The sequence below is a fragment of the Ascaphus truei genome, chromosome 4, assembly GCF_040206685.1.
Source record: "Ascaphus truei isolate aAscTru1 chromosome 4, aAscTru1.hap1, whole genome shotgun sequence".
Lineage (NCBI taxonomy): Eukaryota > Metazoa > Chordata > Amphibia > Anura > Ascaphidae > Ascaphus > Ascaphus truei.
The window spans coordinates 384,312,527-384,326,411 of record NC_134486.1 but is presented as its reverse complement, the minus strand read 5'-3'; the positions used below and the strand labels follow the sequence as shown (position 1 = coordinate 384,326,411).

At 46.0% G+C, this 13,885-nt stretch overlaps 1 protein-coding gene across 7 annotated transcripts in view; it reads left to right on the top strand.

Moving 5' to 3' along the window:
• ITSN2 (intersectin 2) overlaps nucleotides 1-13,885 on the top strand; it is a 169,393-nt gene that overhangs the window by 15,317 nt on the left and 140,191 nt on the right. For 6 of the 7 annotated variants that reach the window (XM_075598477.1, XM_075598478.1, XM_075598480.1 and 3 more), the window contains exon 2: nucleotides 8,928-8,991. In XM_075598477.1, coding sequence (XP_075454592.1) covers nucleotides 8,949-8,991 — 43 coding nt within the window. In that variant the 5' untranslated portion in view covers nucleotides 8,928-8,948. Of the gene's footprint in view, nucleotides 1-2,361; nucleotides 2,433-8,927; nucleotides 8,992-13,885 lie in introns of all 7 variants that reach the window. The other variant, XM_075598479.1, reaches the window with a different exon arrangement.

Sequence of the window (13,885 nt, the reverse complement as noted above, 5' to 3'; positions counted from 1 at the left end):
AATCTGTGTTTATTGGAACACGTGGCGATTATTAGGGGTTCCCTGAGATTTTGGTGACTATTATCCTTCCAGCCCCAAAAACTTTTTACCTTTGGTCATATTTTTAATGTATTTACTCCAATGGTTGCTAAATGATATACTGCAATGTTCTAAATCCCGCCACATATAACAGGGATAGAGAAACAATTTGCGCACGAGGGCCATAAAAGTAAGTTTACTTCTGATGGCAGCATCCAGGATAGCAAATATTAAAAGGACAGGAACTTCTTGCGGGATGTGGAGAGTACTGGAACGGTGATGGCGGCTGAAATCCTCACCGTCTCAGCTGCGTGGCGAGTCGCGTGGTAACACCATTGATGCAAATGTTCACACGTGAGGTGTCGATTAACACATTGTCCTGTTTTCAACATTGCCTCATAAGTGGCTATAATGTGGGCTACATCTGTATGCAGAGCTTTTATTTATGGAACCTTTTCTTTGTGACAATCGGCTTGGTCTGAGGTGGTAACTTCTCTGGTCTCGCGATAAGTTTGGTTTTGCAAGTCTTTTACGTCAAAGGTGAGCTAACGCAATCTGAATTTCTTTAATGACGTATTTGTCAGGAAATGGCAATTAACATTAAATGCAGAATTCTTTTCAGTACAGATGTAGCCAGACTTACTGTGTCCGGCACCGGGTCACGCTGTGGGTGGGGGGCCCGATCAGAGCCCCCCTGCTGCGTTGTTGCAGCAGGCACTGCCTACAGATCCACTTTTTTTGTCCTTTTCAGCTAGGACTCCGGAGACAGCAAGACATTCCACATCTGCATATTGCACCCACGGGTGTCTCTGCAGCGTGTATCTGCTGCACAGCCGCGCTGTACCTCATACTGCAGCTAAGGGTTACATTTTGCTTCTTTTGTATGCTGTGACTTCACTTTTTGCCATGATTTCCTGATTTATGTTGGTACTAGAAACAATTGGCTTGAAGTCTCGTTTGATCTTACAAAGTTTGTTTGACTTTGTCATTTCCTTTGGTAGAATAGTTTCACCAGACATGCTACTAATGCCCGAACACAAGCCAGCTGCATCCCACCCACTCTAAGAATGCAACAGCCTGATTGGGACAAAGTCATTATTATCTTCAGTGGAATCAGACCAGACACAGTTCTTCTGGACCACTGACCCATTTAAAGCTCCAGTTGCAATTAGACGGCATTTTATTTATTTTATTTTTGTGTACGTAAATATTGAAATCTATTTCATGGGTCCTCTTTAACAGTACAACCCTGTGTGGGGGACATAAATACAACCTCTTATAAGGAACTTAATTGCCTTCCATTAAAAAAAAATATGTAACTGCTGTAGCTGTGAAGCAAGTATTTTATTTCTTCGGGGCCTGCTAATGGGGCATTGTTTGTCAATCGAGTATTTCCTCTAGCCTTAGCCCACGCCTGTTCTTATTACAAAGACAATAACGGAGCATTGCCTGTGCAAGCTCTTGTTGCCCACACGAACATCAGAAAATAGGAAGCCGCCAGAGGAACGGAAAGGCCGCGGATATAGTAGGCGTGCGCGCATGGAGTCTTGAGCGATTCGTGGCCTTTGGGATAAGGTGGGGGAGGCGTGGTGGTGACATCACGAAGCTGGTTCGCCCTCCTTGCCTGAACCGCTCACGTGAGCAGGCCGTCGCGCGACCAAAACAAAACATTTTGTCTTTTGACATGACCCGGCTGTCGCGCGTTCTGTGGCCTGCCTCATAGAGTTACAGCCTTTTGTTCGCGCTGCGCGCGCTGTCACAGAATTTGGACGCGACCAAACACCTCCCAGGCCTCAGCTCACCATGTTTTCATACTAACTTGACGGGAGTGGTTTGATGTCCCCTGGCTGCTCCCTTTTTGTGTGCTCAGTAAATGCTTGTACATCCAGAGTCCCCCCTCCTCACCACCCGGACAGGGAGGATAAGGGTAAGGAGAACACTTGACAAACATTTTCCCCATTCAGAGGCCACTAAAACTCCGCTTGAAATACATTAATTCGAAAGATGAAAGCGGCCGCATCGCTAGAATTGTTAGGGGAAGCCAGTTGGATTATTTAATTATTTTTAGCTGGCTTAGGGGGATGTCACCTTTTAAGCGAATTGGGGATTGCTTTTGTCATAAGATATCCCCTGCCTTCCCTGGTGCCAAGTGGTTTCTAGCACCCAGAATGTCAAATGTCCCAGTACAACACACTCGCTGGATTGCGTAGTTGTCAATCACAAATAACATTGGGAATGTGACAGGGTGAATGAACGTCACCAGCTATATGCCTGGCAGACGTATGTTAAGGTATGCAGTGCAGCAGTGACGAGGTTAATTTTCAGGTGTTTTAAAACCCCCAGGCTGTACACACATGCTGGCTAGCTGGTCAGGAGACAGGAGTGAAATGCTGAAGGAAGATTACTGTTACAAGGTCTGTTTTCAAAGTACATGTTTGATGAACTGTCTGTGTCCTGCATGCTGAAAAGAAGCTGTCTTGTTTTTCTATGCTGAAGAGAAGCTATTTTGTTTTTCTATGCTGACAAGAAGCTGTTTTGTTTTTGTGTGCTGTAATTTTTAACGCTCAATAAATAAGCCTTATCAAGAAAACCTGCGTGTGGTTGCATGTACCCTGCAACAGGGAATACATAATATTATTCTTTTTATTTTGAAGCGTTTCATTAAATGCTGAATTCTACACACAAGACGACACATGTAGAGTGGTTGGTTAAAATCTCATCTCTATTGGAATTCCATTCTTCGTACTGCAGCTAGAAACGTATTGCAGTAAATCCCAGAATCCTTCAGGCTGGGAGATGGGATTGGTTGACACAAATGGAAAACTGTGTGTTGCAGCGTCTGTGGCCCCTGTTCAATATGTTATGAAGCCACCTTCCGATTTGCTAACTATGATTAGTTTCCATGTATTTATCAAATGTTTTACCAGGAAATAATAATTAAATAATTATAAATGGCATTTAAAGCCCGCGGTTCTCCCCTCCCTCTCCCTCCCCTCCCTCCCCTCCCTCCCTCTCCCCTCCCTCTCCCCTCCCTCCCCTCCCTCCCTCTCCCTCCCCTCCCTCCCTCTCCCTCCTCTCCCTCCCTCCCTCTCCCTCCCCTCCCTCCCTCTCCCTCCCCTCCCTCTCCCTCTCCCTCTCCCTCCCTCTCCCTCCCTCTCCCCTCACTCTCCCTCTCCCCTCCCTCTCCCCTCCCTCCCCTCCCTCTCCCTCCCCTCCCTCTCCCTCCCACCCCTCCCTCTCCTCTCCCTCCCCTCCCTCTCCCCCCCTTCCTCTCCCCCCCTCCCTCCCCTCCCTCCCCCCCCTCTTTTCTCACCAGGACCGGGGCCATCAGAGGGTCCCCAGAGCTGAACCGCGTTCATTTCAGCTCTGGTGACCCCCTGGGTTCCGAGATGCGTACAGATAAAGGTGGCACTGGTACTTCCTGTTCTTAACCCCTCCCCCCCCCTCATGACCTGCGCCGTTAGGAAGCCGCAGCGGAGCACATTAGGCTTTCGATTGGCCCGCATGTCACAGGAGATTTAAACCGTCATTTCATTTCCTGTAAAGGGGAGTGCAACCCCCTTCAAAGGAATTTACCGCAAATTTTCTTGGCGACCAAGAGGTCCTCGGAGCTGAAAATGGCCCGCTACGACCCCACGACTCTGCGACCCCCTGCATTGCACCCTGGTAAAAGAAAATATGGACAGGGTGCACAGTTACTTTTAGGAGGGCAGGAATACTTTTTGGATTGGGGTGTGTGTATATATTGTATTGTACATGTATGTATGTTACGAAATCAGTAACATACATTACCATCATGTAAAAATCTATAAACCGGGGTGTGAATATCCCTTCTTCAGCAAAGGGGGCTGTTGTTGACTGAGCCACCTGTGCTGAAGCAGGGATATCCTTAAAACCTGACCTGTTGGTGGCCAGTAAGGGCTGGAGTTGGCCAGCCCTGGCACAGTTGCTTTAACTCTTCCTGCGTAGAGAAGAGGACGGTGTCACAGCCTCTTAACCAGGGGCCACAGAACGCAGATTGCTGCTCATTTCAATGGGTTAAAATATTCCAAATCAATATGGATCTGTGTGCTAGTGCTGAAATATCAGGAAACGCACACGAATTCTTCTTCACCCCGTCTTGTGGAGGCAGCACATTCCTCTGCTAAATTCCGCCGAGCAGCGACTAAAACAATCGAAAATAAATTTCTTACTAATATCAAACTGAGCGGAAACAGGGGAACACAAGGTTTTAAAGCAACTTCAGCAGAGTAACTTTATCCAAGATTACAGCTTCCCTCCCAGAATAACATGTTGCTTTGCATAACCCCTTTCCACAGCTTTTTGCAGACACATCCACTACAGATCCAGATTTATTTATCTTTGTATCCTCCTAGCCCCAACATAAAGAGCTAGACAATGTGTCTGAGTAATCAACGGCTGCCCTTTATATATTGAAATAGGAAATACATATGTTGTCTTTCAGGTGGTGTATATCAATAATGCATGAATTCTTACTAGCTCTTTCCGCTGGCAGATTTCTTTTTCTGGGAGTGAATAAAATGGCGGATTTCTTTCACAGGAAATGTTTTTGCGATGAGTTGCTTTAATGTTAATTATACACACGAAGATAAAAAATAATTGCCAAATGTTTGATATGGTTTTGTATTCTACATTTATACAGTGCTGTATTATGTAGAGAAAAGGTGCTGGAACCCGAAGTACACTAAAATTCGTTTAGATATCTAAACTACAATAAATATTTCATTGCTGCATAAATAGATGTGGTAGAATTGATCCATTTCCAGTTGTTTTTTCTGGCGGAGTTTATTGTTAATCCTATTGATCTCTTACTGAGTTCCGCCACAAAAACAGCCCTGCGCGTATATATGTTTGTGTCCAGGGCTGGATAAATCATTAGGGGGGCGGGTGTGGAGGCAATGGCAGAACTTCTACAAATCCATCAATCATTGCTCTGCTTCCGGACATGGCGCCCCATTACGCTTTGCTTAGTGCTTTGCAAGGCAGTGTGGGGCTCCGCTTTGGAAGGCAGAGCAGTGGCGGTTGACGGCTCCGCACCCGCGGATCTGAGGCGACCTTTCTTACACGGCCCCCAGCGGCTTCACGAACTGGAACGGTGCAGGTAGGGGTACTAATTTTTAGCGGTGTGTTAGCGCCGTGCCAGCCTCATTTGCATGTTGCCAAGTAACTTTGCCACTTTAGCCAGGTATAATGTATATTTGTCTATATAGACAGGTGAGCACTCACGATTCAGTCTGTTTGTTTACGAGGTGCATGGTATAGCATCCAGAACACAACATACAGGAACCAGAACTCTTTATTAATAGAGACCAGTGTTTCAGGCCCTAATGGGATCTTTTGGGGTACTAAGATGGTTGACCCGTCTCTTGGCTAAAATGATAGTGTACAGGTCCCCTAATAACAGAAAGTGAATCCCTGTGCTTCTCCCATTGAGCTAACAATATATGGGGGAAATAAGCTCTGTACCTGTAAAGTACACATCTGTCATTACACACAGTGACCTGTGAGATGCTGAAAACTCTGCACACTGTCATCTATAGAACGGCCATGGCGGCCCAATAAAAGGTGTCAACACCTACAACATTTATTGTAGATTACTGTGCATTTGAAGAAGCTAACTGTATAAATTGCTATGGATAATGCTGAATTACAGGAGCTGTTCTGATTTGAAATGTAATGATGAAGCATTAGGGGAAGGACGTGGAGGATGACCTATAACACTGCTTTTATACAACTTTACCAAGTTGGAGGATATCCCATAACATGACCTGGTATTTGCTGCTTCCGATAATTTTATTCACTTTTGTTTTAAGCGTTGACCTTTTATTCAGCTGCAAACTTCCCCGCGGCTCATTTATCACTGATTTGAAGCCGGCCTCTGAAATGAGGGTTATGTTTATTGTTGTTTTGTTTGTATCCTTTGCTGCATGGGCTTCCTTGCCTTCCTGGCCCCCAGGGAGTGGGGGTGTTGTGTTATGTTGTCATTGGAACTGGGGGTCTCTCAGAAGCCTGACTTCGAGTCGTAGAACCGGGTCCGGGATACGTTCTTTGTTCATCTTGACCAGGAGAAGGGGCACTGGCACTGCAGCAAATCTGTAGGGGGGATGGGACGGTGACACTGCATGTCCTCATCACTCATTGTCTTTTTGACACGACTTTGGAACCTGTTTTTCCCAAAAGAGCCGGGTGCATTAGGTATTGCCACTGAATAGGGAATTTTCTGGTCATAGAATTAGTGCAGTTCTGCTGTGGGGAGAAAGTAGAGGAGGTTGGTGCTAAAAAGTGTAGCATTATGAATTCAATTTGCTTTGTGTAGACATTCTGTTGTTCTCAGTACACTTGATTTTTAATTTTTCTTTTATTATTTAAATGTTATTGATTCTTATTTGAGTTTATGGGGCTCCTTGCTGTATTTGAGCGGGCTCGACTCCTCACCCTCTCATAGCAGCACTTTTTCCTTGTTTTTTTTTTTTTTAATAATATATAATTTTTATATTTTAACCTGAACAAAGATGTTTCTATGAGGAGATGGACGGGACTGCTACGGTCTTAAACCTGCTATCTATCTCGTTAAGGGACGACTTTATTGGGAAATGATGATGGCCACTTGGCATGACATGCCTCTGAGCCAATGCAAGAGGGAGGTGTCTGTATGATTAACATCATTCTAATCGGTCATTAGTAGCCGCTGCGGGGTGACACTGGGTAGCCGTGAGAGGGGGGGTCCGTTTGGAGAGACAGCGCGCTCGATACAATTTTTTTTGCCGCTGTCGGCTCCCATTATTTCTACCAGGACTTTTCTGGTGGCTATCCCCTGAACTGGGGGGTGAGGCTCACTGTGGTAAAACTGCATAGTTCAGTTAACAACAAACGAAAAACAAATCTTCTTTGGGGGGATAATGCTGTTTTCGGATGCTCTGTGCTAATATATCAGACAAGATATACTGTCCTATTGCTACATGTGCAGGAATTTACGAACACAAAGATGTAAGCATTGGATAGTGGGAGGGGCGCGGGGTGGGGTTAATGATGGGGTAAGCAAATAAAGTGCTTGAAATTAGGGCCCTAATTAGATATTTAGAAACATCTTATGTAAAACTGAATCGGTGTGGTAGTAGCAGTGGGTTGAATCTGTGCTCATACCTTCTTCCAGTTGTTTGGAACTGGTGTAGAGCTAGTTGGAGGGAGACACTTTCTACAGGACCTTCTTTAAATGCTCTGAGGCAAGGTTGTCCAACTCCAGTTCTCAAAGGCCACCAACAGGTCATCATCTGTGTACTCACAGGGGCTTTGTCGGTAAGCGACAATAGCGCAGATTCGGTGCTACCGCATGGAAAGCCCCATTGAAGTCAACAGGGCTTTCAGTGCGATACAGCCGGATTGGCGCTACCGCAGTTTACCAAATAAGACATATAGTATACATGGGACTGGGCCACTGATTGAGCCAAGTGTGCTGAAGCAGGGATAGCCTTAAAACCGGAAGTGTTGGTGGCTCTTGAGGACCGAAGTTTGCCACTCCTGCTCTAAAGGAAACCATGTGCTTATCTGACACAGAAACTGGGTTAGGCTTCAAGCAGTGACAAATAGGGATGGCGGTAGTTAATTAACCCCTTCAGGACTGTGAGAGTAGAAAGGTGCGAGAAAGTTTGCATAAATTCTCAAATCCAGAGAAAAAGGCTGTTTTTTTTTTTTTAAACTCAAAAATTGCAAAATAAACCCCATGCAAATTTAGCCCCAAAATAGATTTGCTAAAGGTGACCAAAATGTCACTTAATTTAGTGTGAAATCTTGCACAATTGTAACATTTCTCCCATTTTAGAAAAATTGCTGCCTTTGAGAAAAACATGTAGAAATGTACATAAAATGCGTTGAAACGGTTCTGTGAACTGCAGTCTCTACTGGGGACAGTGCTGCTCACTGCTCTTCCCATGGGCTGCGATGGGTCTTATTCTCTAAGCTGCGGCAGTCGCACCAAACACCCCATTGACTTCCATGGAGCCGGCCATGCGGTAGCACCGAATCAGTGCTATTGCCGCCTACCGATTTAAGCCCAGATGATGACAGTTGGGGGTATAGGGCAAAGCCCCATATCCCAACACACACCTAGTGGGGGTGGGTGTTTAACATGACAGTACTTTAGCGTGGCTACAAGAGTGTAAAGCAATTCCGTGGCAGTGTACATTGCGTATTCATTGACGTTTGTGATGGCTGAAATGGTCCATTATGAGCGGGTGTCATTGATGTTGTATACTTGCATTCACGTTTTCAAGAGGGGCGTGAGGTCATAGTGTAGTGACGGCCAACTCCAGTCCTCAAAGGCCACCAACAGGTCAGGTTTTAAGGTTATCCCTGCTTCAGCACAGGCGTCTCAATCAGTGGCTCTGTTGAAGATCGAGCCACCTGTGCTGAAGCAGGGATATCCTGAAACCCTGACCTGTTGGTGGCCTTTGAGGACTGGACTTGGCCGCCCCTGCACTAGGACCTGCTGCTTCAGTAAAACGCGTGTCTATGTTTTAAGTAAATGTATTCTGTTGGGTATCACACCCTGCAGGGAGCCCATATTATACTACTTCTCGGCCCAGTGCAATGTTTGTCTGTGTGGGGAGCCTCAGGAATTCTTCTCTCACCCTGAATATGGTCAACTGCATCAACCCCTTCAGTGCCAGAGAGGCTGGCGACGCATAGCTAAGCAAATAAGAAGGGTTACAACCGTGCTGGCCAAGAGCAGCATGCCCAGACTGACCTCCCTGCCCCGTCACACAGAGAATGAGCGTATTCAGCGGGCGTCCGCATTGTTTCACTGAAGCTTTCTCTGCGCTCAGCGGGGGCCCGTGCCCGGCTTTCTGTCCCCGTGGCATTATTAACCAGAAAATGTGTGTGTGTTGCAGATGGCCGTCAGCTAACAAGACATGCTGCAGAACACGATGGCTCAGCTCTCCACGGCCAGGAACGGTAAGGAGCTTCACACCCTCTCTTCTTAACCTGGTCACTGCCAGAGGGGCAGCAACCCATTGTTTCCAGACATGCACTATTCCCTCCCACCCCCCTTCCCCATAAATCTGTGTTATCAATGGGAACATCTTTCCTCCCAGAGAGGGTTTAGCAGCATCTTTGTCAGGAAGTGCCCAGCGCTGCATAAAATACTATCATAACAGTCCCCCCCCTCCATCCATAGGACTTACAATCCCTTATCGTCATGGTTTATTGCCGCTTTAACCCTTTGAGTGCTGAGGGACATGGGTACTTCATGGGTTCCGGCACCTTGGGTGCCCCGTGATGTATTCGCTGTGTCTCCCCCTGCCCCCCAAAATGCTCTTATTGTTAGGGGAGATCGCATCTTGCGCTCCTATGGACGCCATCTGAACTGGTGGCGCATGGAAGGACCGGTGACTCTTTCCGTTATCAGTGATGAAGCGATCACGTGACCACTTCGGAGGAGCGGTCACAGGATCGGAGTGCCGAAGGGGTGGCGGCTCAGCGGCCCCTCCGGCACGCAAAAGGTTAAAGCAGCTGTCCTGTTTGGGAACCTCCCTATTTTTTTTTCTTATTTGAATTGGGGGGTGGGGGGGGTTCTTGGAGCTGGTCGGTGATCCCCCCGATGTGTGAGGACTTTCCGGCTCCTGAGATATTTGTATTTTTTGCGTGCTCGTTTTGACAGGAAAAAAAGCAGCCTGACCCCAGCCTCGCCACTCCTGAACCAGTGGGCCTTTAATTATCTGAGCCTGTAACACCACGTTGATTAAATGCACCAGGAGCTGTAGTCCAAGGGACGCTCTGTGTGTCAGTGCTGAATGGTGTATGGTGAATTAAAATAAGATGAGATGTTGCCTATCATTCTGGTACATGGTGGGTTTGTGAATCTATCTGGATGAATGAAAGGCTAACCCACGAATCCCCCGTCTAGGCACCTCCAGTGCCTCTCTCTGATACTTCTGCCATCAGTTTCATGTTAAAATGTGTCTGTCTGACAATGAGAAGTAAAACATTAAAAGCTAATGCCAGAAGAGCCTGTAACAACGCAGTGCATCTGATTGCCAGTCCCATTTGGCAGTGATGGGGGGCGGGGGGGGGGGGGGCGGGGGAATTGTTACGTCACCTTTTATTTCAACAAGAAGAGGAGGGGAGAGGGTTAGCAGTGGCGTCATATTTTTAAAAAGCATACTTGTGTACATCTATATAAAGATACCAAATATATTCCAGTCCTGCTTTGTGGCTAATCTTTAGCTCCTGGGAATTGGATGGCTGCATGTGATGTTTTATTTAAACAGTTTTGCAGTATATTTGCAGTAAAATCAGAGGAAGTGAGACTGCAGATTTATCGTGAACGCTCAAAAAATGACGACTCTAAGCACAGCTACGCTTTTTATAAAACCTCTGTGTATTCGTATATTTGTAAAACATACTGGACACCTAACAAGCTCCTATTGAACCCCCAAAATAACCACAACATATATATAAGCATATGAGTGTCACAGAGGAGTGCTACTGAGCATGGCAATATATATTTAAAACCAGAGACAGAACATAAAACACAGACAGAGCTCAGTTTTAGCACATCCAGTGATACTCATACATGGTACAGTGCCTAAATATATATGTATAGATATCTATTAAATAAAATGGTCTTTTAGTTTAACTTTTTTGGCCAAAATTGTTGTAAGCCCCTGAGCCACTGCACGGCATGTTCTGTCTCTGGTTTTAAATATTCGTATATTTGGGCAGCTTACACGCTGAATTATGAAAAAGGTTGTGGAAAGTACCAGATCACTAAAAAAAATAAGTTTTACCGTTATTAAATATTAACTCCATTCTATGGCTTTCACCTTCCAAATGGATTAACTCCTTTAGTCCAATACGTATGTACAATATGTATGTATGTCTTTATGTAGCGCCATTAATATACATAGTGCTGCACAGCAGTAATACATGTGACATAATCATATAAATAACAAATAATACAAATAACAGAACATGGGAATAACTGCTAAAGAGATAAAAATGAACATTTAGGAAGAGGAGTTCATGCTTTGAAGAGCTTACAATCTAATTATATTGTGAAACCACTAGAGCTGTCGCAGTCATTGGAGCCGATCTCTTCTGCAGCACCGGCAAACAGCTCTGCAGTATATTGAATAGGGGCCTAGATCATTGTTACATGTTTTACTTCCCCTCCCAATAAGAGAACATGTTACAGCTTACATCTATAGTGAGAGGGGGACACACTTCCCATCGTTTAAAGTTGCTTTTCTTCTAAGTACTTTTCCTGCTACTGAAAGGAAAAAATAAAAACATTGTTGTATTTGAGCAGCTGAACCTTAATGTACGCTAAGGCGTGTGTGGTTGTGTGTGTATGTGTATACACACACACACACCTCATATAGATAAACCTCTAATTTTCATTTAAGTATGTCTGGGAGATGAAATGATTAGTACACTATGTCCTTTGATTTAGTAGATGCAGACACATACTGCAGGGTACAGTCCTGTACTTTTACACATCCAATTAAGAGACGCTGATCCGCAACTAGTGAGAAATGTTTATTTTAGAAATGCAGAATGGCAGCTCCACACACTTGGCAGCTTAGTCCCTTATTAAGTGGCACTGCAGCATTAAAGCACTCCACAGAGGATGCAGGGTTTTGCATGTGGCACTTGAGAGCAATCATTAAACCTTGTGATTAAATCCATCCTGCTTAGTGTGTTTGCTCTTCTAATTAGCAGATGTCTACTTGCACACTGGTATTCAGAATCACATGTTCTGCCAACTTAAAGGCGCAGACGCCTTTGGGTGCCCCAACACGTTGTCACTATGTCACAAGGTCTAGCTCTGCAGGGTCACCATGACACAGTGGCTACATCATGCAGAAGGAGTTTTTTCCAGTGCACATCGTGTCCTGTGTTCCTATGTTCTGTTTGCAAGTTTAGGGCCGCCGCAGTCATGTGACCGCCTTCAAGATGAGAATTACAGAAGTAGCCCAACTCATTTCCACCTCCCCAGATGCCGAAACAAGCCCAGGAATGTCTCACCGATTTCACATAGGTTTCTATAGTAATGTTGCCCCAGGCGTTATTCGTGTTGAAGAAATCTGGCCTGTTGCTACTTTTGATGACTTGGCGTATATATGAATATACACACATTAATACAAGGTATTTGTTGAAATGAGGATGCTGTAGGGTAGCAATGTCTGATGTAGAAATCAATTTCTAATATGCTCTGTATCAGTGGGTGGCCAACTACAGTCCTCAAGAGCCACCAACAGGGGCCTCGAGCCACCAACATTGGGGATATCCCTGCTTCAGCACAGGTGGCTCAGCCATTCTGACTGAGCCACTGCTTGAGCTACATTTGCTGAAGATGGGGTATCCTTAAAACCTGACCTGTTGGTGGCCCTTGAGGACTGGAATTGACCACCCCTGGTCTATATTATACAGGCATACCCCGCATTAACGTACGCAATGGGACCGGAGCATGTATGTAAAGCGAAAATGTACTTAAAGTGAAGCACTACCTTTTTCCCCACTTATCGATGCATGTACTGTACTGCAATAGTCATATATGTGCATAACTGATGTAAATAACTCATTTGTAACAGGCTCTATAGTCTCCCCGCTTGCGCACAGCTTCGGTACAGGTAGGGAGCCGGTATTGCTGTTCAGGACGTGCTGACAGGCGCATGCGTGAGCTGGCGTTTGCCTATTGGGCGAAATGTCCTTACTCGCGAGTGTACTTAAAGTGAGTGTCCTTAAAGCGGGGTATGCCTGTAATATAAACCATCCATATGTAAACAATGAGGATGGGAGAGGGCATACACTGATACACTGCAGTTCTTGTTTTGTGTGCGTTTTCCACCCATCCATGTCTTCCTCTGAGAGATAGGAATGAGTTGGTGCTTGTCTTGCATTGTATTCCTGTAATAACGTGAGCACAACATTGCATCATTCATCTTTGGTTTTCACCCCTTTATGCTGGAGGTTCAAGCAGCATGTTTCATTTCCGGTATCTCGATAATAACTAGCACAGATTAAAGATGATGTTTTCAGAACGATTTTGAAACATGGTTGGTTTAAATAAATATATGCGTAAAAATATTTAAACAAATTGATGGAAACTTTGCACCGGTTTTTTTCATGCTTTTCGTCATAGTCCTTTTCTTTCCTTTGGGCCCTATCACAGCAGGATATCTGTCTTCTTTGTTTTTAAAATGTACAATCCCTATGGTTTGGATTTTTAGGGCATATTTTAATCAAGGAGACAATTGTGAGTCCCTGTTTGGGCCAGGGCTCCCTGTAAGTGAGCGAGTTTCCGTTTGGGCCAGGGCTCCCTGTAAGTGAGGGAGTCCCCGTTTGGGCCAGGGCTCCCTGTGAGTCCCCGTTTGGGCCAGGGCTCCCTGTAAGTGAGTGAGTCCCCGTTTGGGTCAGGGCTCCCTGTGAGTGAGTCCCCGTTTGGGTCAGGGCACTCTGTGAGTGAGTCCCCGTTTGGGTCAGGGCTCCCTGTAAGCAAGTACCCGTTTGGGCCAAGGCTCCCTGTGAGTCCCCGTTTGGGCCAGGACTCCCTGTGAGTCCCCATTTGGGTCAGGGCTCCCTGTGAGTCCCCGTTTGGGTCAGGGCTCCCTGTGAGTCCCCGTTTGGGCCAGGGCTCCCTGTAAGTGAGGGAGTCCCCGTTTGGGTCAGGGCTCCCTGTAAGCGAGTCCCCGTTTGGGCCAGGGCTCCCTGTGAGTCCCCGTTTGGGCCAGGGCTCCCTGTAAGCGAGTCCCCGTTTGGGCCAGGGCTCCCTGTAAGCGAGTCCCCGTTTGGGCCAGGGCTCCCTGTAAGCGAGTCCCCGTTTGGGCCAGGGCTCCCTGTGAGC